This window comes from Pieris rapae, chromosome 21 (genome assembly GCF_905147795.1).
Source record: "Pieris rapae chromosome 21, ilPieRapa1.1, whole genome shotgun sequence".
NCBI lineage: Eukaryota > Metazoa > Arthropoda > Insecta > Lepidoptera > Pieridae > Pieris > Pieris rapae.
Window position 1 is genome coordinate 2892998 of NC_059529.1, and position 26708 is coordinate 2919705.

Consider the following 26708-nt stretch of genomic DNA (forward strand, 5'->3'; position numbering starts at 1 on the left):
TTATATTTTAATTAGCTCAAAGTTTACTAGTTTTTCTGGGTAAATTAGATCATAGTTTAGTCATTCCTTTGTCTTGGTATCTTTACAATTAAATATTTCCATATCAGAGTCTACATCTTATTTATTCCATTTTTTATTAAAACTAATTAGTGTAAACATAAGATTCTACAGCAAAAACTAAAATTTTAGCTAAAGTTATTTTTTGCAATGTTAAAATAATTTGACAGAAAAGGAAGATTTGCGTTTTGTATTTTATAAATAAGTCATATAGAAATACAGACATTCTCCAAAATCTCTGAATACATCTAAGCAAATAAAAAGTGGATAACGGAAGAAAATCATTGTCTACTTGATTATCTTAAGTAAGTAGATATATGATTGATATATGATACATATGATGATATGATTAATTAATTCATATTTTTTGATTATGAGAAAAATATTCATATTTCATCATTTTATTAGTATGTAATTCGTACTTAAATATAATTTCCAAAAAACGCAATTAGAAAAAAAAATACCGGTCATCCAATACTTTAAATTAATATACAAATACATACTTATATTAAAAGCTTATAAGTGTCGTACAGAATAACACCAACGCTTACAAATAGGTACTGCATAAAACAATATGAAATTTGATTCTCCATCGACATACCTTGTACGTGATTGTACAAACACGTAAACTTTGTACACTCGCGAATTCAATTGATAGCTTTGGGAATTTCCAGGACTGATACATAACGTGAATACTAACTACTTTTCTTGGGAACTATACAACGTATTTTCAATGTATGTAGGCACTGTTCAAATAAAGAGCTATCAGATACTTAAATAATAATAATAATCCAGTGGTGAATCTTCGAACATTTTGAGATGAAAGAGATTATAGAAATAAAATTCTATTGGCTAACAACGGTGAATCGAACGCAAGTCCTTAGTCAATGATAGCTTTATAAAAATATCTCAAAATTTGATAAAAAGAACTAACTGATTATGGCGGGAGATAAATTGTTCAATATTAATAATGGAAATCTTTTGTAATCTTTCATCTGAAGCATAACTTGCCTGAACTTGTTAAAAATTAATAAATGAGTGGCGGTAAAAGCTTTTTAGGTGTAGGCCTCAGATGTCTGTATCGATTACATGATCATTTGTCAATCTAATAGGTCAGAAGATGATCCTGTGTCTGATATATACCGTCAACTTTTTGGGTCTAAGGCAAGCCAGCTTCCTCATGATAATTCTCGTCAGGGTTGGAGCGAACATATAAATAAATTCGATTTGTGCACAGCTGGGGATCGAACCTACGACCTCAAGAATGAGAGTCGCACGCTGAGGCCACTAAGCCGACACTGCTCTTCAACTTGAAGTTAATGTAATAAAATGGTTTATTTTTAACATCTATGCCGTAAATAGGAAATGTAACAACGCCTTGATATTTAATAATCTTTAGGAGTATAAAATTGTTTTGACGAATGACATAGCAGCATCACGACATATGTACGCGGATTACAGAATTTATGTTAACATTACCATTACGCCTAAATATGATAGGACAATGACACTAATTCTCCAAAATCAGTGTTGTTTGATGTCCTGTATTTGATCATGGAGCATTATTGTGATTGTTCTATTCAAAATTTTCATGGGAAATTAAATTTTCGCGTTTGCTCGAAATAATAATCATTACCAGGCTTATCATACTTAAGATGCAGTGTGTCACCAAATATGGTAATAAAAAAAAATTGCAGGTATGCGATTTTACAAAGATCTAATTATCACAATAGTAATTTAAACCTAATCTATTTTAATTAAATAAATACAATTAAAAAAGTTATGTCCCAATATCTAATCGCCTCGGACGGAGTTTTTACAGTGAAACATACTGGTTTTAAGTACACTTTCATAACTTCGTAGTGGCTTCGCACTAAGTACAAACATTATTTAGTACAATTTACTGTAATCTGGGATAAGAATGACAAAAAGGTGTCTCAATTACAACTACACTAACAATTTTGAATTTAGAATTTCAACGTTTTTGACGTTTCACATACAGCGACAGCGATATTAATTATATAATATCAATTTATGTATCAGTCATGATACTTCTTTAAAACAATTTTTAAGATTGCTTTTCACCGTTGCGGTAACCACAATGCTTTCTTTTACAATATGGGTATAGTAGGATATAGAAAGCATTGTCAGAAGACTGGAAAGACTTAGACATCAAATTTGACTAGGCCTGTATCTCAGAGGCTGATTACCTACTGGATACACATATGGTCTCAATTTTAACCAATTAAGAAGAACTAATTCAAAAGCGAAGAGCAATTAAGAAGGCAGAGATGTGTTTGAATTTTTGCATATGCCTTTACTTAGTGTAAGGTGAGAATATAAATGTCATAAGTACAGTTCACAAATAACAAAAGACTGTAATTATGATACGTGAGAATTTTTTAAAGAATTCCAACGAGTAATGATAATTTTATCACCCTTTGTTTTTTAACAAGAAATATTCGCGTAAATTACACATAACTGTAACAAAAGAATACAGCGTTTCAAGTAACATTTAATTTTCGTATATGGGATATTTTTTATAAAAAGCTTTTCGCAGTGGCTAATAATGTTTAGAAATTTACATTTTGAGTTAAATACTGAATTTTGTTTATTAGAAATTAATTTAAAAATTATAGAACCCTATCTTAATATATATATTTCTTGTGTGCGTGTGTATGTGACTGAACTCTTCCTAAACGACTGGACCGATTTAGACGAAATTTTTTGTGTGTGTTCAAGGGGATCTGGGAATGGTTTAGATTCACAATTTTGTCCGCTGGACAATGTTTTTTTAATTAATTTTCAATTTATTAGTTGTTGTTGATTTTGGAATGTTTTACATTGGATCCGACAGACGGCGCTACCATCGCAGTGTCAAATTTTAAATAATATTCGAATTTTAATTTTAGTCTGTCCCGAAATTTAAAAAAAAGTTTTGTTATCATTGTGTTATATCGTGTGTGACCATGTGCTGGATCGTTAGATATTGTCATAACATTTGAATAATAATTTTCATCAAAATGGCTTATTAAAAATTGAAATTTTGAAATTAAAGACGTGTAGACAGGACAACGTCTATCGGATCCGCTAGTACTTAATATAAATAAATAAATATAGCCTTTATTAACAATCTTATAAGTTACATTTTATCTTATTTCTACTTTATATACTACTTATGCTTATTGACAAAATTAAATTAAGGTAAATGTAAATATATCATATTATTTCCTATTAGATTTCCTATGCTGAAAAGCAAGACAACCCTATACTATAATAATGATTTAAAACTTATTGTAGAGTTACTTTAAAATATATATACATTAAAGTATATAGATCTACTAATAACAAGTGTTTTTTAAGAGACGATTCCTATGCCAGGAACTAAGATAAAGTCACAAAACTAAACGTTTTTAAGAAAGTAAAGGCTTTTATCCATTAAAATTTCTTTTCCTACTTCAATGTCTGTCCTTTTATCTCATATAAATATATATTTTATATAGAATTATAGACAGTTACATTTTTCATAACATTATTTATAACCTATGTTATATGTATATACGTACTTATACAGTAAATTTATCTTACCCTATTCCAAATCCCGCACCAATTTCATATAACGCACTTCCAACTTTTTTGCATGGCTGACGCAAAAACATGCAGGCCAAGAAAGGAAAAAAAAATAAAAAAAGTTAAGATAAACCCTTTAATAGGGCATAGGGAAGAGACGTTCATGTTTGATTCAGTGCTGATTTTTATTTAAAAACAAGGAAAGAAGTGTCTTTTCATCTCAAACGATTTCTCGACAAACTTAAACTTCGTAAATGAAAATGAAATAATATATCTGCTGTTCCAAATTAGCATGAAGGCAATGAAAACCAGGTTTATCATATTATATATATGATTATATTGTAACGACCAATGACTGTGTATTCATTTAAAATCGCCTTAGATAATTAATTTCAATAATTTTCATAACTGCATGAAACAAAAAACACGGTCAATTTATTATTTGCATGTAAACTACATTTCATAACAAAAAATTATGAATTATGGTAGCTGTTAATATGGTAAGATGATTCTAAGCACACATTAAAATGTTAATGAATGTAAAATAATGCTAAGCAAAAATACAGTTTTAGTGGATATTTATAGAATCGTTCTTACGATTTCATTTATTATTCATACTTATAAACAGTTGAAGAGAGAAAAAATTATTACGTAGTATTCTACTTCCAAATAAATCTTTAAAACCCCCGGTTTCTACTCGAACGCGGCACGGCAAATGTTAGTCTTTTTTCCAGGCAAATACGCCACCAGAGCATTTAGATACTATATTGTGCTTTTTCTCGCAACAATGACATTAAGTATGAGATGACATGTGACAGCCGTCATGGACTCGTGCGTGGACGTTAACACCGCGCCATTGTTCATACATTATGTAACTATTGTAACAATAGTAATAAGAATCTCAGCGATCTTCTATTGCAAGCATAGAGTTACATTCATTATGTCCTTTTATAAAAATTGTTTCTGTAAGTACCTTACTGTAAGTACTTAAATATTTGCCCCGTGAGAACATTTTATTTACAATGAAATATCGAGATGTTTGAATTTATATCTGTGAATGTACAAACTTATTCGTACTGGGATGAGAAGTACCGCTTTAGTAAACGCTCAAGTACTGGGAGAGTGACGCGTTTTTTTTGTTCTATACTCAATACTAATTTGCGATTTACAATATTCCTACTTGTTTTGGTGTTTGTAGTATTAAACAAATGAACCAAAATAAAAATCACTTAATTCAAATCAATATTAAGAAATTAAAAATGGTTTTGCGTTCTTAAAAACACGTTTATACTCGACTCGAGTGAGTCGAGTCGAGTATAAAAAGTGAATTCATTTGTTCAGTGTACCCTTTAGTCGGTCTTATTTTATTTTGTAGAAAATTGAACGTATTGGATTACTGTAACATTAAAAGCAGTTAATTTGATATCGGAGCTCTTGGGAGCATAAATTTTAGCTCGACCGCCATTTATCAAACCTCTGTGGTTAATAAACTGTGTGAATTTTTGGTGAGCACAAAGAAAGGATTGGATTTTAGATTTCTAATCAGGATTTAAAGAATCCCCGATACAACTATGAAGGAATTATTTAACGATTCGCGGACATATTGATTTTATTGTATTCATAAGCGACGTTTTACAATTCTTTTAACCTAACTGTGATATAATAAGAAACTTCTGGACTGAGTCCAAACAATATGCTTAGCATTCGTTGTTTTTAGAACATAATTATATATAAATAAGCAAGTTTTACTTAAGCTTAACGCTCCGTTTTGTATTATTTATTATAATATTACTTTCTTTGATTAATACCGAGACAGATACGAGTCAATAACTAGACTATTTAATCAGTAACAAAACAGTAAAAAAAGTGATATATGTGTATAAATATATATATATATATTGCAATAATTGCGAATTGGTGAGCGTATTTCGACAGAATTTATATAATGGAAACCCTACGGCGATGTGTGAAGAAAATTACCCGCGGTAACATTTTATCGCACCAAGATACATAGTGTATGTTTTATTTCAACTGTTTTTTAGTATAGGCGACTTAATGTGAGTATATATATCTATTCTCATTAAGCTCAACCAATCGATACCGTATACAAGTTATCTTGATTAAGATTACAAAGCGGACATTGTTTCTACAGATCTACAAGGTTATTATTATTATGAATTGTTTTATACAGCACTCGTTAAATGTTTTGTATTGTTCACATATGAACTACAAAAGAGTATCTGGTCAACTATAAGACATTGGCATCCCTGGTGTTGGGACTAGCATCTGTCTGTATGTAGCTACAGTATAATTTTGTCTTTTACTATTAGTGTATATTTAGAAATATATACCAGTAATAAAAGATAAAATACAAACTTTACCTAGAGATTGAAAAAGTGCCTAGGAATAAAAAAGGACATTATATTAGCAGCAAAGAAGGGCCGAAATATAATAAGTTAAAGTTTATAAGATATCACGTGTAAAACATGTTTAGAAAACCTTGCCGCGACCACCAAATGTGTATCGTGAGAAGGCAACAACAGGTGTACGGGCCCACCGAAGTTTTGAATTTGGAACGCTGAAGATCTTCGATCTTCGTTTTCAATCTTCATACCCAATCTTAAAATAAAGATCGCGGATGGGAATTACTGTGCCGTTAAAACTTATTATATTTAGCTGTTTTTATGCTAAATGCATAATTATGTACCTTTGGAATTTGTAGTCTGTTCAAAACATATTTTTAACAGCTGTTGTGAAACTTGAATTTTGTAGATTTTAATGTTAGCTTTCAAGTTATTTGTAGTATTTTTAATATTAAGATATATATATTTAATATTAAGATATATATATTTAGAACAGGGAGCAAACGGGCAGGAGGCTCACCTGATGTTAAGTGATACCGCCGCCCATGGACACTCTCAATGCCAGAGGGCTCGCGAGTGCGTTGCCGGCCTTTTAATAATTGGTACGCTCTTTTCTTGAAGGACCCTAAGTAAATACATATCTGTGTTTCATTTCAAACTTACCAGCAATTGAGCATTTCCATGCCTGTCATCCACCCATGCAACAACCAAGTCAGCGCCTCGCATATTTCTCCCAGAATTAAAACCCAAGCCAACATAACCACGGGTTCTCGCCTCCAGTCTAAACGTGATACTCGAATCACTATTCACCCATCGCAATAAAACATCGCCGTTCTCATCCAATCTTTCCGAGTGTGCCCATATTAAACTCGATTCATACGATCTCGAATCGAATGATTCCCTCCGATGCCTCGTTCTATATTCGTTCACTATCCGAGTCGTTCTCTCGTTCCTTTTCTCTGTCTGTATCCGCAATGTCTGGTTCTGAATTGCCGATAAATCATTCGGCTGTATCTGCCTGTGTCTTGGTAGTTTAGCATCACATAAAAGTGAAATGCTTAAAATAAAAAGTGTTAGTGCATTCATTTTATCTTCAGTCTTATCTGCACATCACTTTGAAGTACCTGTAAAAAAGAAATTACTTGTTAAAGTTATACTGGCTGAAATTTAAAAAAAGAAACTGAAGATATTTATATTTTATACATCAAATACATGGAATATACCCAATTATTAACTCCGTAGATAATTAAGTATTTACAGTGTTGACTGGCTTCCGCGTGCATTCCTAAGGTCACAGGTTCATTCCCCGGCTGTGCACCAATGGACTTCTATGTGCGCATTTAACAGTCGATCGAACGGTGAAGGGAAAACATCGTAAGCAAAGCGGCTTGCGTTAGACCCAACATGTCGACGACGTCCGTCAGGCACAGGGGTCTGATCATCTAATTGCTTTTTATATTGACAATTGATCATGAAACAGATACAGTAATCTAAAAAAGGTTTATTAACTACGTAAAAAGATCCGTAGATCTACTTAATCATAGTTCTTTTTTTTTCCCTTTCAAAAAAATTAAAAGGTAACAAATAAAACTATTGCCTTTTTATTAAACAATACTACTGTAATTATTTATAAATAATTTGGTTCTTTAAATCATATAATTCAGATAACATACACATAAACTTCAAGAAATAGTCGTGATACAATCACGACTGATTTTGTTAGAAAAACTAAAGTATATAAGTTTTTATCTTTCCCGCTTAAAATTAACATAATCTGCTGTACTTTAAAATATACTTTTTATAAACTGAGATGCTAATTTGAAATAAGAACTTTTTATTTTATCATTTTATTTTTATATTAACTTTAACTTTTTAATATGTAACATACATATATTATTCAAAGTAGTCGTTGCGTTCTATCTTGTTAATTTTGTTAGTAAGTGAGCTTTTTTTTAACTGAATGTGGTTTTTATTAAATAACTAGCAGACTCGGCCAAGCGGAGCTGTGGCTAAGGTTTTTGTTATATTACATAGTAGTAAACTATTCAAGGTAAACGGTAGGAGAACTTATGTGAAACGTTGGTACATTTAACACATCGCCATCTGTTAGAATTGTATCAAATAATAAACAAATATTTGCAATAAAATAATATTGCCGGTATAAATTGAGATGTAAGCTTTCATCTTTAAGTTAGATCAAACTGCTCACAGTGTGCAAATTTAATTTAAAATCGGTTAAGTAGTTTAGGTGTCCATCGCGGACAAACATCGTGACAGCAGATTTATATTATTAAGTAGGTATGTAATATGTGCCTTTCAAGCCTAAGCTGTAACCGAAAGAAAAAAATCAGTCATACTACACAAATAGATGATACAGGTAAATTCCAAGTATTTATTTTAAATAATGACAATAATATCGCGCTATTCGCAAGTCTGTTTCATAAAGAACCCAATATATATTCAGTGCACGGGAAACATAAGAAAGAATATGACTTTGAAGCAACCTTTGTATACATCTGTGACCGAGAACCTAAGCGTGAAGAATTTATGACCAAATCACTGAATATATTTTCTGATAAGATTTTGTTACAGGTGTTGTATTTTTTTGCAAAATAAGTCAGTAGCCTTTGGGTTAAAACTGTAATTATCGTAGTCATACTTAAGACATAGCTTCTCTTGCCAGTTCTTCTTACCCGCTCTACGCCCTTGACTTGCGAACTGGTGGTAAATGTAAATTTACGATTAATTTAATTTGTTTTCCTTGACGTTCATAAGTGTACATGTTTACCTAAATGAATAAAGATATTATGACTATGACTAGCTTATACCAGAAACATTTACTGTAACTATGGTTGAGTTTCATCACCGAACTTCAAGGATACTAAATACCATTCGTATCACCTCGACGGCCTAAGAAAAGCAATAATTTCCGCACACCACCACTATGTAGCGTATCGTAGATACGCACTAAAAATGTACATACTGTATGGTGGTATAGTATTTTCCATACGATTTTGATGTATGTGGCAACATAAATACAGGACACTAAGAAAAAAATAAAACAGACGTCACTCAGAACAGACTTTTAAGACGAGTGAGCATGTATTTTTTCCTATGAGCGTTTCTATAAGAATATAAATTAATTACCGTTGTTTGTGAAGAAATATATCAATTTAACAAAGATAAAAATGGGTTGTGATTTATAAAAATATAGAACATTCCCATAACTACATGGAACCGGCGTGTTTCCGAACCAATTCGACTTAGGATCTTTCAATCAAAGAGCGTACCATTTCTTATCCGGCAACGCACTTGCAAGCCTCCTGCTAAAGTGATCCACGGGTGGCAGTAATAAAAAAAGTCCTTGACTTAAGATTGTTTCACAAGTTATCAATCTATACCGAACGTCATTGATTTTTGTCCAGTACGAGAAAGTGTTACACTAAGAAAAATCCAAATTTAAAATGCACGTTCAAAACAGTACGTAAATGCAGTATTATTACATTACTTTTCTGTTAACTTATAGTTTAAACTTTGACCCATAATTGACCTGTTTCTCCTGTTACGAAATATTGTTAAGCTTTTTAAAAATATCAATTGAAATATCGTTCCACGAGGATTCAATGTGAAGCAAATAGATAGCTTTTATAATTACACTTCGTGATTGAAAGTTTTAAATGATTAAATATTTTATACAGAGTTTCATTTTTGTAAATTATTTTGGCAAATATAAAGCTCCAATCAGCAAATTTGTTGAGCTTCGGCTGTATTAAAAGCTGTATATATCGACAGGTTTTGTAAGTCTCAGTGCTTATATCAAAACGATTATACGTCCCCAGACCTCGCGTCACCTTTAAAGTGATAAGAAATCATAAGCAGCATAGTCTCATACCTATGATGATGATATGATGGCTCCTGATGTCTATACATCAGGAGCCATCCTAAATAACTGCTGTCCAATGACGACAGCGATTAGGTTCCAAAAGAATCAAAGATTTTGACACGATAACTAGTTTCTATAGACTAACAATTTTCAATGTCTGAAATAACCACCGAAGTCTATGGATTAAAAGGTTATTGAACTTGCAATTAAATAATATTTTTTGCCTATCATTGCATAAAAAGTTTTTACACTTTAACAAAAAGTCATGCCGCTAATGTCTCTGGTTTCAATCCAGTTTTTACGTGAGGTTTAAGCGGAACGGAAGGACAAAAAACAATTGCATCTTAAGATAAGGCGATTATCCACTTATTGGACGGAAGTGTAAACCGCGGAGCTTGTTATGGTCAAAAATATAAAGGATTTTAAGCGAGCCATGACAAATTGTATTGGTTTCCTGTGCGAAGGAAAGTTAACGACTTTCGGATGCTTTTATTCATTAATATCCACAGTAGAAATTTCTATAAAACATTTGTACGACTTACATTAAAACAGTTGTTTTTAACTATAAACGCCTTATTAAAATAATTCAGTTTTGATATAAACTGTTTCCAAGAGTTTGAATAAGTATTAAACAGAATCGTATGCCAGCGGGTTACACGCTATGTATTTCTGTCAAATTTTATTAACGCTGTAATGAAGAGATATACGCAAGTTCATGGGTTTTCAGCAAGTTAATCAATGGAGTTTCATCATCGGACGTCGAGGCAGAATACGAAATTACGAGACTAAATCATGTTCTATTAAAAGCTGGTATAAGATGTGGCAATTATTTTTTACGATAGCAAATATGTCAACTACTGAACAAGATTCACGTGCAAGCAACTTGTAACATATTTCTTTTCCATGAAATATGCATATGTGCAAACTTTAATTTGATATTGAAGAACGCGCTCCGAACTTTCAAAAGTCATTGTTATATGCAAATTGTATGCAGCATGAATTCGTAAAATCACAATTTCACGAACAAAACGCAAATATCAAAATATACCATTTATAAAGCGTATTAAAAGGCTATAAATCAAAACATGTAAACTTCACACAAATACATGATGCGAATTACTATAATTTATGTTGAGTTTCACATAAACCAACTGATAATTAATAGGCGAATCTACTATTGGGGGGCAAATACGCGATAGAAACTTTAATGACTTTACACTAAATGTGAGATTCAGAAACCAGCCTTAGCGATAGCTTTCTCTCCCGTGTGTCAAATCCTATATTTTGACGTATGGGAGTTAATCTTAGAGCTTCGTTTAAAACCTATAGACGACATTTCATTACCTATTCAGCGTCTTATATAAAGTTGATAATCACTACATAGTATAAAACAAAGTCGCTTTCTCTGTCCCTATATGTCCCTTTGTATGCTTAAATCTTTGAAACTACGCAACGGATTTTCATGCGGTTTATATGTATAATAACATCCATTAAATAGTGCCCATCTTAGGATCCCATCTAGGGCGTGTGATGGGTCTCGCTACCCCTCTGAATAGCAGAGGAATTTGGGTGTAGATCCAGCCCCACAGTCCCCGCGTCAAGTTCGACATTCTTGATGCGGGCCTGCATTAGTGCATTTCCACCTCATTAAAAAAAAGACTTTTAGGCGAAACAAAGTTAGATGGATCAGCTAGTTAGTAATAAAACACAATAAAAGCATGAACTACAAATAAAATTTAACTTCAAATCCCGTTACGAAGCGGATATTAATATTTCTCATAATTACAAAAACGAACCGACTGCAATGCAAAAACGTTTCCGTGATTCCGAGCTCTGTTTAATATAACGGCGACCATATTTCTTTGTAAAAGCTTGTGAACTTTATAGTGAATTTAGCTTACGATTGCGATTTGCGATTATATTGAGTGAATTGTGCATTTTCATACACAGATGGAATACTTTCAAATGTTTTTTGTCGGTGTGTGAGTAAATGCAGAATGATAGGAGGTTGGAGGCTGGAATAGTAGTCGGGATATCGAAGATTTACTGAACTTATCGAAGTTAATAGATATCTCAAATTCGCAATATTGGAGTGTTTGACAAATTCAAAAAGGCAGTAAAGATGCATGTTAGAATGAACACAGTTGATAAAAAATGAGTCAGCTAATGGCGACGTGTATATCGCTCGTATATATACATATTAATATTAGGTTTCACATGTAAATACAATATTTTCTTGTAATGGGAAATAAAAGTTCTTTTAATATTATATATCAATATACTAACTTAATAACATAATAATCCGATAATATCAATTTATTATGTGTAAGAAAATCCCGTTTATATCGGAAATATATGAGCATTGTTATTTATTAATAATATAAAGTAATAAAATAATTTTAATTAAAGAATTTATTTCAAATATGACGATTATTAAGTACTATACTACTAGTATGATATTTCATACGCGTATACCACAATATTTTCCCCGTTTCGATTTTACAGGAAGTGTAATGGTTATCGATTACATTCAATAACCGGAAATGAATCTGTCACCGGATGTGACACCGGTTCTTATGTATTTACCTAATTTGAAGTACCTTTCAAAGTACACTAAAATGTCTAATAAACTATCAAACATGATCGATATTACTCCAGTGTGAATATTAGAACGTTTGTCAGAAAGCTAATACATACATATGTTTATTACTTAGTAAATTCCTACAGAAACTCAAAACGTCTACCTTTACTCGTGTATTTGGTTCTAACTATTAGATTATTCAGCGCCTTCATAAAAAATAAAAAAGCAAATAAATATATGTGTCTTTTATTAATACATCTTGTAAAGTAACAATTGAACGCACATGATTTTTTAAATAATATTATTATTAGAGCTAAATTAACAATCACTGATCAGTTAATAAATCGTAATATGAGTATTACTTGTGTTAGTGCAAGTTGTTAAATAAGTTATTCTATTTCTATATTATTCTATAGTAATAAGTTTTTCTTAATTTTCTCTTAATGCGTTGTTCAGATCTTGTCTTGTTCTTGATCTTACGGAGGGGCGTCTAGAATGGAGCAACAATGTGAGTTGGATCGTTTTAAACAATTTTTAATTATTATCTTATCAATACGTCAAACATTATAAAAGAAAACGTCGTTCTTAAAGATAAGTTAATTTTGTGCAAAAATATTTTTTTTCCTGAGAACATATCATACCGGATAATTAATGATGTATATTGTAAATGTAAAAATTTTACGTATCTTTTGAGATAATGAAGTATTTACTATACATATATTGTATTATTATATAGACAAAAGAAGGGTTTTTATGGTATTCGCGTTTTTTGTTAATTGACCATTTATTGCTAGTTTTAAATTAGTAAAAAGATGGTGGAAAGTATTTTTTCATAATCATAACAATCAAATACATACAATATCTCCAATTTTCTTAACCTACATAGTAATAATACCAATAATTAATAAAAATAAAAATGTAGTGCACTTAGAACATTTTTCATTTTCATATTTCATACGTTATAAAGTTTATTAATCCATTAATCATGCACAATTTTGCAATATCTAGATTTCTACAATCTAATGGTAAGTGGAATGATAAATAGGTCGCCTACGCACACAACAATTGTGTAAGATGCAAGGCAATGTTGACGCATCGCTGTATTGTACCCTAGAACTAAGAGGTAAATATAAACTTTAAAAAAATGACATTGAATTTGCATGTAAAATAACACCTTTAAGTAATGGAGTTATTTATATCAGATTTACCTATATATGTTATATACGCACAGTTGCAGTGAAATTATATACAAAGTATCACATTTGGTTTTATCCAAAACTCTACATTAGTTAGTATGGCATTTGTAATTCTAATGAGAAAATTAACAAAGCGAAATGCTTCATAAGATTCATCTGAGCGACAAACTTCGTTGGTGCATAGTTAATTATGAGATTCGCATCGCGAGAATTTGCTTATTTGACAGAAGACATGATTATAAACTTAAGATAATTTCTGTGTGGAAAATAAATCAAAATTAAAATAATATACCTATATTAATTAAGTGCAGTGTTGGCCGAGTGGCTCCAGCGTGCTGTTATATCATAGCCTTGCACCCTATGTGGCTGACATACTAGTACCTTCTGTTTAGTCAGCATTTCTCAACCGAGAGGTAAAATGAATAATTAAAATATGAATCAGTTCGGTATCATCCTTCGTCGCGCACACACATTTGTTGGCTTACATTATATCGTGTAATTAAATAAAGTTGTGAAAAGGTGTATTAATCTTTCTTTTTTTTAAAATCCCAATTACTGGGTTACTTCTAACATTGGTGGCAGCGAAAAGGGATTTTTATAAATCCTGGAAACGTCTCCTGTGTGTGAAAGTGTTTTAGTGAAAGTGAAAAGTGGTATCGAACTCATTCCGTCCACTGTGTGATAAGTGGCACAGGCCTCATCATCAGCCCAGTTGAGCCCAGCACCGACGGAACTATATTATTTTCGAAGAATGATATTTATGTACATCACCCTGTAAGTTTTCTAAATACTTTTGTCCAACTTACAATTCAATACCGAGTTATCAATCTCCGCATACCATAACAAGTAACGTGACACCTTGATTGTTATGACTACACAAGCCGAGATAGTTTCAAGGCGAACAAAAAAGGAAGACAACGACGATAAGATGGACTTAAATATATTATTAAAGTTTATTAAACCTTTCGATGGGTCTAGAGAAAAACTAATCCCATTTCTCAACAATTGCGAAAACGCTTATGATTTAGCAAGTGATTCAAAACGGCCCGTATTATTAAAATATATTTTAAGTCAGTTGGAGGGTAAAGCCGAAAGTGCATGTGCCATTAAAGAATTCGAGTCATGGGAACAATTATCGGAATTTTTAAATACACAATTCGGAGAAAAAAAACATTATTCGGCCTTATTATCCGACTTACAAAATTGTAATCAAAATAATGATTCGGTTAATGAGTTCGCTTTACGTGTAGAATCATGTTTATCTAGACTATTGACAGAAGTAAATCTGTCCCAAAAAAAAAAGAAAAGCGAACTTGCTGGCCGAATCGCAGCAATGCAGGATCTAGCTCTGCATCATTTTGTTATTGGTTTAAAACCACAATTATCTACTATTGTCAGATGTCGAGACCCGGAAACTTTAAATGACGCTATAAATTTTGCAATTTCCGAGGAGAAAATCATCGAAGCTTCTCGGAAAAGATACAATAATCCTCAAGGGCCACTCAATAAGAATAATTATACGCGCCCTAACTACCAATTCCGAGATCGTTATCAAAACAAACCAACATTAACTTATGAACGGGCTCCTAATAATGTAAATGCAAGCAGTGCACAGTCGTTATTTTGTCGATACTGTAAAACTAAAGGGCATGTAATTGAAAACTGCCGGAAGCGTGAATTTAATAATAAAAGGTTCCAAAATACAAATCAAAATCCACGCACATTCCAACCACGAACTAACGATAGTTCTAACCGCGTAAACTTTGCAGATCCGATATCTTATGAAGATACTAATAATGATGAAGTTGTCGATGATTTAAACTGAATCCCGACTCGCGTAAGTGCCGTGCGGGTCAAAGGATAAAATACGGCACAACATCTAACAACAATGTTATCAATTATAGTGATCCCATTTCTTTACCCTCTAAACCAAAATCCAACTCCTCGACTCCGCTACATGGTAGTCAATTTTGTAAAACTTCAATATCCTCTCAGGGTAATCCAAATCCACAGACTCCGCTACATGGTAGTCAATTTTGTAAAACTTCAATATCCTCTCAGGGTAATCCAAATCCACAGACTCCGCTACATGGTAGTCAATTTATTAACCAACGAGATGCTATTGTGACTAAATCCTCTGTTTCCAGTATACCTATAAGCCCCACTAAATCTTATGCTTCCGCCGCGAAGTTTGGGCTTCCTGATCCCACTATACCCAATACATCCACAAGCTCTTACTCTAAAGACACACCTACTGTATTCGAGGTGACATCCAATGCCATAAAGAGATCCTTACCATATGTATTACTCCAGACAAATGTATCCGAAACTCCAATTAAATTCCTTATTGATTCAGGCTCGTCAGTTAGCCTAATGAAACAATCTTGCATCCAGAAGAAACAATTCTTCGAACCGCCCCAGATCTTACTTAAAGGAATAAACTCAAACAGCGAAGCAACCAAAACTTTAGGCCAGTTTCCATTAAAGTTCTTCCTGAGCAATAAACAAAATATTATTTTTGATTTTCACGCTGTTGATGACGTTAACTTACCCTATGACGCAATAATTGGCAATGACTTCCTAAACGACCTGGAAGGCATAATTGATTATAACCAAAATTCATTGACTTTAAAGAATCATAAAATTCAGATAGATTTTCATAACCCCGTATATGTAATTCCAGCTCGTTCAGAAATTGTTATTGAATGCTCAGTATCCAACCCTAACGTAAAGGAAGGTCTCGTGTTAGATCAAAATTTTCACGAAGATTTAATTTTCGCTAATTGTCTTGTCTCAGTAAAAAATAATAAAAGAATTAATATTTCTGTTTTAAATATCTCTGAATCTCCTGTTACCTTAAAATCAAATCTTGACATTACTCTGAATCCTTTAGACTTTGATGATATTATTCATGAATCAGTTAACTTCAATTCTACCTTACAATATACCCAACATACTGACGCTTATACTCGCACTCAAGAAGTATTAAATCAATTAAGAGTGAATCACCTTAATACAGAGGAATCCAATGCTCTTCATGATATATGTTCTCAGTATTCTGATATCTTTCATATTCCTGGAGATAGACTATCTCATACTGATGCCATCCAACATGAAATAAATACATCACCCCAGAATCCTATACATGTAAAATCATACCGCTTTCCAGAGATTCACAAACAAGAAGTAGCAAAACAAATAGACCAAATGTTGGAGCAAGACATAATTAAACCTTCTATGTCCCCGTGGTCGTCTCCTATCTGGGTGGTCCCGAAAAAACTTGACGCTTCAGGACATCGCAAATGGCGTGTAGTTATTGATTACAGAAAATTAAACGACATTACTATTGGAGATAGCTATCCTATTCCTCAAATTTCCGAAATCTTAGACCAACTCGGACAAAGCAAATACTTCTCCACTCTTGATTTAGCCTCTGGGTTTCATCAAATTCCCATCAGAGAAGAGGACACACCCAAAACCGCTTTCAGTGTTCCACAAGGGCACTTTGAATTTACTCGAATGCCCTTTGGCCTTAAAAATGCACCAGCTACATTCCAACGACTTATGAACACAGCTCTCGCTGGTCTCCAAGATATCCGCTGTTTTGTGTACTTAGATGACATTGTTATATATTCCCATGACTTACCTAGCCATATGACAAACCTTGAGTTAGTTTTCCAACGTCTTAGAAAATTTAATCTTAAACTTCAACCAGATAAGTGTGAGTTTCTGAGACGTGAAGTTATTTATCTAGGACATGTAATATCCGATAAAGGTGTAAAACCCAATCCAGACAAAATCAAATCCGTGACACAATTCCCAATTCCAAAAACCCCAAAAGACATTAAGTCCTTTTTAGGCCTTGTTTCCTATTACCGAAGGTTTATTCCGGAATTCTCTAAAATCGCCAAACCTTTAACTGCTCTTTTGAAAAAAGATGTACCATTTGTATGGGAAAATCAACAACAGATCGCTTTTGACGAATTAAAACTTAAACTTACTTCTGCTCCTGTTTTAATTTATCCAGATTTTTCCCTACCATTTACCTTAACCTGCGATGCTTCAAAATATGCCATAGGTTCTGTTCTCTCTCAAGGACCTAAAGGCCAGGAAAGACCAATAGCCTATGCTTCCAGAACTTTGAATAAAGCTGAGACCAACTACAGCACCACAGAAAAAGAACTTCTGGCTGAACTCTTTGGCTGCAAAACCTTTCGTCCATACATTTATGGGCGCAAGTTTAACATAATAACCGATCATCGACCATTGGCCTGGCTCATGAACCATAAAGACCCTAGTAGTAAATTACAACGTTGGCGGCTCAAACTCTCGGAGTATGACTACAATATAATCTACCGTAAAGGTCTGCTCAATTCTGCAGCAGACGCTCTATCACGATACCCAGTTAACCCTATACAGAGTGATGACTCTCCTTTAAATCTTGATGAAATTAGCCCATTAAATCCCGATCATCTTGTCGATTTTGAACCCTTGAGTCCAGATGCCATTATCCCTTCCGAAATACAAAATCCCGATCCAATGCCAGATCAACGGCATGCTGAATCCCCTATAGATGCACAACGAGTTCTAGACGACTTAATACAACTAGGAGACTCGCACTCTCCGAACCTACAAAATAATTCAATTCCTTCCGAATTATTGACTCCCAGTAGTTCTCATTTTGACGATTCTCCTCCTGAGATTATTCCTTCATCCAACGACGATTACAATACGTTCTTGAAAGCATTCTCCAAAGATGATACAACCTTTACAACTCACATTAAAGAACATAATGAAAATCTCCTGAAGACTAAATCCAAAACTATCCTTGTACCGGTGTCAATCGATTTCGACGAATCCAATCCTTATCTCGAGGAAATCCTTTCTAATTTAGAAAACCAGGAAATATTGAATGAAGAACGAGAACTCCATTCTTTTAAGGAACTTCAGATAAATGAAAAATCCTTTTACCTCCTCTTAACAAAAGTTTACTATTTCGACAGTTGCTCTTATCCAGATATATTTAAAACATTAAAAACTATACGGGATAAAATTTTATTATCCGGTAATATCAGTGAAATAGCTATATCTGACTTTAAAAATCCGTATGAAAACCAATCTTTCTGTAAAATATATAACATGTTAATTTATTTATTTAATAATACAAACATAATAGTTAATGTCTATCATAACAGTATCATATATCCTGTTCCAACAGAAATTACCAAACTGCTGAAAGAAAATCATGATATTCCTATTGCTGGACATCTAGGCTCTAATCGAATGTTCTCTCGCATCAAAGAAAGATACTATTGGAAAGGAATGCGATCCGACATTGAAAATTATGTAAAAAATTGTAGTTTATGTCAGTCTAACAAAGCTTTTCGCAAAATCAATAGAGCTCCTATGCAAATAACTACGACATCAACTCGTCCTTTCGAAAGAGTTGCTTTAGACATAGTCGGTCCCTTGCCCGAAGCTGGTATTATTAAACTCAAATACATACTTACTCTACAAGATGATCTTACTAAATTCTCTTTAGCTTATCCTATTACCAATGCTAATGCTGAAGAATCCTGTGAATGCTTAACTCATTTTATTTCTTTATTCGGTATTCCAAAATCTATCCTAACCGATCAAGGTACTAATTTTACTGCAGAACTTTTCAAAATGTGTTGCAAATTTCTAAAGATCAAACAAATATGGTCAACACCATACCACCCTCAAACACAAGGCGCGCTTGAACGCAGCCATTCAACATTAAAAGAATATTTAAAATCATTCGTAAACGAAAACCAATCAGACTGGCACAAATACGTCTACACAGCAATACTTACCTATAACAGTACTATCCATAGCACAACCAAGTTTACTCCTTACGAACTTATATTCGGTCATAAACCATACATACCAGACTCAGTTTTTAACTCCCAACCGGATCTCACTTACCCTGAATATATTAAAATGCTACACCATCGTTTAAAGCTTTCCCATCAAAAAGCCCTAGAGAACATCAATACTTCTAAAGAAAGATCCAAGCAATATTACGACAGACATAGTCGGATTGTACAATATAAAATTGGTGACTACGTATATGTTAAAAACCATGTCCGACTCCGTAAAGCCTTATCACCTATATGGAAAGGTCCATATAAAGTAGTAAAGATACACGGCAATAACACCCTATCTCTATTAATTAATCGTCGTCATGTAAAACATCACTATGACGAAGTTAAACTTGCGGTTGAAAGTGAAGACTAAATACTACAGAAATAGTACTAAGTTAATTTCTTAAGTAAGGTTTACTTATACATAAATTAATTATATATAATAATTAAAACTAAGTGATAGACTAAACTATAATTTGCACTCATTATTCTATTTCTTCTTACAGACTAATAATTTATAATCCTATCCTGGGAATCGAGAATGCAGAGTATATTCATACTATCACTTCAAGTCCTGGTATATACTTCGATCCACATGGTACTGCAAAAATAATAAATGATCATATTCACATAGTGATCCCAATTGATATATCCTTTGCCCCAACTCATATTGACAATATTAAAAATGCTTTCGGTACAATACGTTACTTGTGTCAACAAAGCCAATCATTCAACCACTTTGAATGTCATAATCTTATTCAACCACTCGATTCGTTGTTCAAAGATATAATTCGGGATTTTCAGTCTATATCACACCTTACAACATCCAAATCGAAACGATCTGCCTGGTTTGCCGGTATTGGAACTGTGTTTAAACATATCTTTGGAACTTTGGATGAAGATGATGCACATCGATATAATAAAGCAATAGCTAAAATGCAACAAACCGATAAAGATCTAAATTCGAATCTTAAACAAAGCATCTATATTTCTAAATCAGCAATTACAAATTTCAACGCTTCAATGAACGAACTCAATAAAAACCAAATTCTACTTAACGATGTGCTTGATAAATTATCTCTTTCCGTCAAAAATGTTTCTGAGGTCATTAACTCTGTCAAGTTCCAAACGAACTTAGATGAAATCTTGAGTGTGTTACAAGCTAGTTTATTAACACTTTCATTTAAGATTGAAGACATTGTAAACAGTGTATTGTTTTCAAAATCAAACACTATTCATCCGTCAATCATTACTCCTAAGCAACTATATGTAGATTTAGTAAGTAATATTAAAGATGTATCTAGACTTAAGGATTTCCCTGTAGAGTTAAATTTAGATAATATTAATATCCTCATGAACCTCGCTAAAATAATTTCATATGTTATCGATAATTGTCTAGTATTTGTAATAAAAATTCCACTTGTAAATGTAGAAACATACAATCTTTATAAAGTTATACCTATCCCTGTACCACATAACCCGACATCTCCAAATTCATTTGCACTTATTACTGCTACGAAATCTTTTATAGGAATAAGTGAAGATAAGAAATTATATTTTAATTTTGATAATATAGATTCTTGTAATTTAATAATTGGACATCAGTATATTTGTAACCCTTTGAATACTCTCAGTGTTGTTAATTATCCAATATGTGAAACAGAAATAATCACCAAAGCTATTGAAAAATTACCTAAAAGTTGTACTACAAAATTTATATTCGGTAAAGTTGATATCTGGCATAAACTAAATAATAATAAATGGTTTTATGTTGAATCTAATGATGAGAAACTGAATATTAAATGTAATCATAGAACAATCGAAATTGTTATATCAGGAACCGGAATACTTAGCCTGACACCAGGTTGTACCGCATTTTGTAAAGAAAATAGATTTGAAGCGAAAAATGTTTATGAAATTACCGTAAGTCCTGTTGTTTCAAATTTTAACATTATTAATGATAGTTGTTGTAATTTAATGGAATTTTCCAAAGTAAATATTAATATTTCAACACATCAGTTACGTCATGTGAATCTTGATAGTTTGAATTTAATTCACGACTTACCTATTAAGCCCATTGATGATAATTTAGATGTTTTCCTTAATGACTCTTCAGACTATGTTAGTTTTAGCTTTAGTGTAATTTCTTTTATAATTATCTTAAGTATTGCATTAATAATCCTTGTAAAAGCCAATAAATGCGTTTTTCGAAACAAAGACATAGAGAATCCAGATAATATCTCTTCAACAAGTGAAGCCCCACATCCTCAGCCTCGTCTCCGTATGGAATAACCATCTTACCTTTTTTCGCAAACTTACCTAAAACTGTAAGTTTACTCTTAAACGGGGGGTTGTTATATCATAGCCTTGCACCCTATGTGGCTGACATACTAGTACCTTCTGTTTAGTCAGCATTTCTCAACCGAGAGGTAAAATGAATAATTAAAATATGAATCAGTTCGGTATCATCCTTCGTCGCGCACACACATTTGTTGGCTTACATTATATCGTGTAATTAAATAAAGTTGTGAAAAAGTGTATTAATCTTTCTTTTTTTTAAAATCCCAATTACTGGGTTACTTCTAACAGTGCGACTCTCATACCGGAGGTCGTAGGTTCGATCCCCGGCTGTGCACCAATGGACTTATGCCAGGACTATGTGCGCCTTTAATATTTCTCACACATGTCTCAGACCCAAAAGAGATTTAAAAATGTATCATGAAACAGATTAAAAAAACTGAGGCCAAGACCTAAAGAGGTTGTAGTGCCACTGATTTTTTTTTTAAATTAAGTGCATCAGAAATTAAGAAGTTCAGACAAATAGGTTCTAAAGAAACTAATTATAATTACTTTACGAAATAAATAAACATGTTAATATAACAAAAACTGTGTTGCAAAAAATATCTACGGAAATTTACTTCGATGTAAGCTAATTAAATGATTATTATTGTCTGACGTAGTCTGTATACTTTTGATCGCCTTAAGTAATACGCAAGAGGAAGTCACACTCGTTAAGCTTTTATTAAATATAAAAATGTAAAAGTATGTCATATATCGGTTTTAAAGAATTCGTCGACAATAAATATTAAAAAGTTGCTAGAATTCACTTCACGCGTATTAATTCACAATATTATAAGTATACAAATCACGTCATACATATAATTTATTTATTATTTATTTATTTAATAATCCTACAGCTAACATAAATTATATATAATTACAATCAAATACACTAAAAATATAGCCAAAGATGGAATACATGACATTTTACTACAAAAAGATTTACAATAACAAAAAGTATTTACTTAATACATTTAACTAATTGTGATTTAATTTATTTAACTAAGCCTAAATTGCTTGTGTTGTGTGATGGTGTAAAAGTGTGGGTATGTGCGTCATGGTGTGTATGTGGTGTGTGCTTATGATGTAGGTGATTTTGCGCTAAGAATATTCTTAATACACTTTTTACCACATTCCGCTATAACCTAAACAAGTCAAGACTTAATAGTGGTCATTGTATGTCCGGGCAGCGCGATACAAAGCTGAGTGTTTTGCATAATTAGTATTGATGTGATGAACATGAATTAATGAATTAACTGAAACTTTAGAACGTAAATTTCCTTGCGTGTTCGTTTGTTTCAAGGATTTGCTAGAAGCTGTAAGTTAAGTTTGTAAAGTAAAAAAATTAACAACGTTATATATATTTTAATCAGACAAAGGTAAAATAACTAGGCATTTTAAACTCGTTTTTAACCAGCATTTTAACGTATCGAATGAAAAGGTGTAAACGACACTTAAAGACTCGATTGTCTAACGAATATTCTCACGAATTATTTACGCGGAACAGATGGTAATAACTGCTGCTGATTTAATAACTGTTTGGGTGATTGTTGATTTGCCATGGTTGTGTATCCAACACGAAAGGTTGCTCAAATATTTTTACAAAGATGAAAACATGCACAACTGTAAGTTCATTTAGATAACACATGTCACATGTAATGTTTGCACAGCAAAAAAATGCAATAACACATACAATTTTCATTATACTAACAACATACAACACAGGATTAATACTTGTACATTAATATGTGTAATCGAAGATCCAAATTCAAATTACTCATGTATACACACTTACTGTAATTTGTATCCAAACACACTAATCCACAAATATGTATATATTAGTTTTCATACCGTTTTTTTGGTCTACGGTTTATTCACGATGTTTTTATTCTACGAGTGAGGCTTAAAAGCAAAATAAACAATACGTTTATAGGCACAGGGGTTCGAACATACGACCTCAGAAATTAAAGTCACACGCTGAAGTCAATAAGTCTAAAACATCTAGATATTTATTTATTAAAGCGTTATTAGTATCATATAGTTCCAGGAAAAATTGTGTAACAGGTCATCATTACAGTTCCTAAGTTTCCGAGAATCTTAGGAACGCAACAAATAAATCATACAGTTTTTTGTTCCATGGAGACGAATATGAAATTAAATTTAATATGTATAACACTAACAAATGGTCGTTCAATATCGATTTACAGAATTTCCGATACTGGTATCAAAAGTCAAAATTTATTTATATTCATATAGATTATAGGTAACATAATGTACACTTATGAAAGTCAAAAAAAAAGAAATATACACTGAAGACATACATTTATCAAAATACAACAGCTGTAGTTGAGATTCTACACTAGGAATCACATATTTAACATACAGCTTGTAAAGTGTGTACTTTAAGTGTTCAAAGCTATGTAGATCGTCAGTTGTTTTGCCACAACGACAAGGTTGTATTTATCGTCTTCAAAATCTAGAATAGCAAGATAAATTTCAATAAATTACTATACAATTAAGATATGAGTAAAAGGAATATTAATACGTCATATGAATGTATTTTTTTAAATTCGGTTAGGTATATTTTTAAGCGTAATTTTATGTTGTTTTTAATACGAGCAAACCTTTTCGATTTAAAAAAATCCGTCCGTTCTACGACCTTGATTTGAGAACTGGCAGTAAATGTAAAATTAGAAGCATTTAATGTACATTTCTTTTTTGACGTTATATATTATGTTACCTACATGAATAAATGATTATTGAATTCGAATTTGATAATATTGTATACTCTATATTTGTTTGCTGCAAATACTTTTCATCATTTCAAATACAACACCTGTATCACAAAGAACGGTTCGGTGGCCGTCGATACGTAATCTTATACTAAAATAAGTCCTGAGTACATACCTCAAGGTATTGCTCCTTATTAGGGCGAAAGGCACAAAAAAAACTTCAGCCGTAAGGATGGATAGATTGTTAGTTTTGGGAACAAGAAATGTTAGACTGATGTTGAACTTGCCTTACAATAATAGTTCACGCACAAAAACACTCACTATAGGTTTTAATGGAGGACGAAACTATTAGCAAGAAATGCACAAAAAAACACTATAAAATTGCATCTAACTTTACGCAACGAATGTTCAACCACGACTCCTTCGCACTGCGTATGCGCGGATCAGCCGAGTTAAAAATATTTTTGGGACCACCCTCATGGCCCTCAATTAATTTTATAAACTAAAAATGATTCTATTCCGAACAACACCTATGTACCTTCAATACGCTATCTTGCTATTAATTCGCCTAATGGTCATACCAGTCGGTTAACGGATATGACCATTTATGGCCTATATTCATGGTCCAGTAACACGCTACACTTAATTAATGCATCCCTCACTTCTGATATATAGACTTATGAGGTCATCTTAAGTGTACGCTTAACGCTAGAAAAAAAGAACTCAAGCCCTCTGGCATTGAGAGTGTCCATGGGCGGCGGTATCACTTAACATCAGGTGAGCCTCCTGCCCGTTTGCCCCCTGTTCTATAAAAAAAAACATTTTGGTTACAACAGCTACGCTTAGTTACTGCATCCCCTATCTTCTGATATATAAACTTATGAAGTCATCTTAAGTGTAGGTTATTATTGATAAGTAGCATAATTAATAGTAATTATGGAACGTATTTTATAATTAGGGCGGCAAATTTTGGTAATTGGAATGTTTATATCGGAGTGTATAGCTACATTAATAGTGCAGTTCTCAATGGACTATGTGTGCATTTAACACGAAAAAATCGTAAGGAAACGGTACAAACGTCATAGAACCAAAGACTTGGATGTGTCAGAAACATAAATGTGATCACATACTTGCCTATTAGAGTAAACTGATCACAAAACAGGTACAGAAAAAAAAAATGTGTAGGTATAAAATGTTTTGTCACTTATATTCATTAATCATTTGTAACATGTCACGTGAGGGAAGTCCAAAAGGATATATAAATCAGTCTTATTTATATATTCGTCAATATTTGGAACAAAACTAGACTAGACATTAAATTACCCTAGCATTCCGGTTAACATTACTTCCGAAATAAATCAAGAACATTATTATTTCCGATATAAAATTGACGTTTTCATTTTGACATCCAAAACAATTATTTCAATACAATTTTCACAAGCAGGTTTTGTTTTATAAGAATCGCGATAAATCCTGTTGCCAACACGCATTTAAATGCATATTTATTATAGTATGTAGAGGTGTTATTATGTCTATATAGAAATTTCGTAATTCCATTTGTATTTAAATCTGATCCACGTGCCAAATAGAATTACGAAATAATCATACGTAAACAAATACAAATGGAATTACGAAATTTTTATATAGACATAATTACACCTCTACAAGTATATGTGTATATTGAATAACTTTATATTTGTACCCGGGGGCGTTGTCTACCCAATCAGTCTAATAATTCACTTTTACTATCTTTAGTTGCATTATTACAGCCTATCTGAAACTTAACTCTGTTACAATATCGATCCAAACAGTTGTATTTGTAGTTCTCTCAATATCCTTCGCGCTTAATCACGACCTTGGAATAGCATGGTTCAAAACTCCATATTGAATTTCGCATTCTACTGTCCGGCAACAGTGAACATGGAGTTTTATTGATTTTCTTCTCAACATTTATAAATGATAATAATTATAAATTTATTTATTGTCAAAATACAGTTTATATAACAAATACATATCCATGCTCTTGATGCACTGAGAACCCAGTTACATGTAGCAATACTGAAAGAATTAAATAATGAAACAAATTAAGTTAGCATCA

The 26708-nt window shown here is 32.3% G+C and overlaps 1 protein-coding gene across 1 annotated transcript in view; it reads right to left on the reverse strand.

Moving 5' to 3' along the window:
• The window catches only part of LOC110998755 (MOXD1 homolog 1), an 80457-nt gene that overhangs the window by 25633 nt on the left and 28116 nt on the right, over positions 1 to 26708 (reverse strand). Inside the window, exon 2 of the mRNA XM_022267531.2 lies at positions 6654 to 7114. Coding sequence (XP_022123223.2) covers positions 6654 to 7076 — 423 coding nt within the window. The 5' untranslated portion in view covers positions 7077 to 7114. The remainder of the gene's footprint in view (positions 1 to 6653; positions 7115 to 26708) is intronic.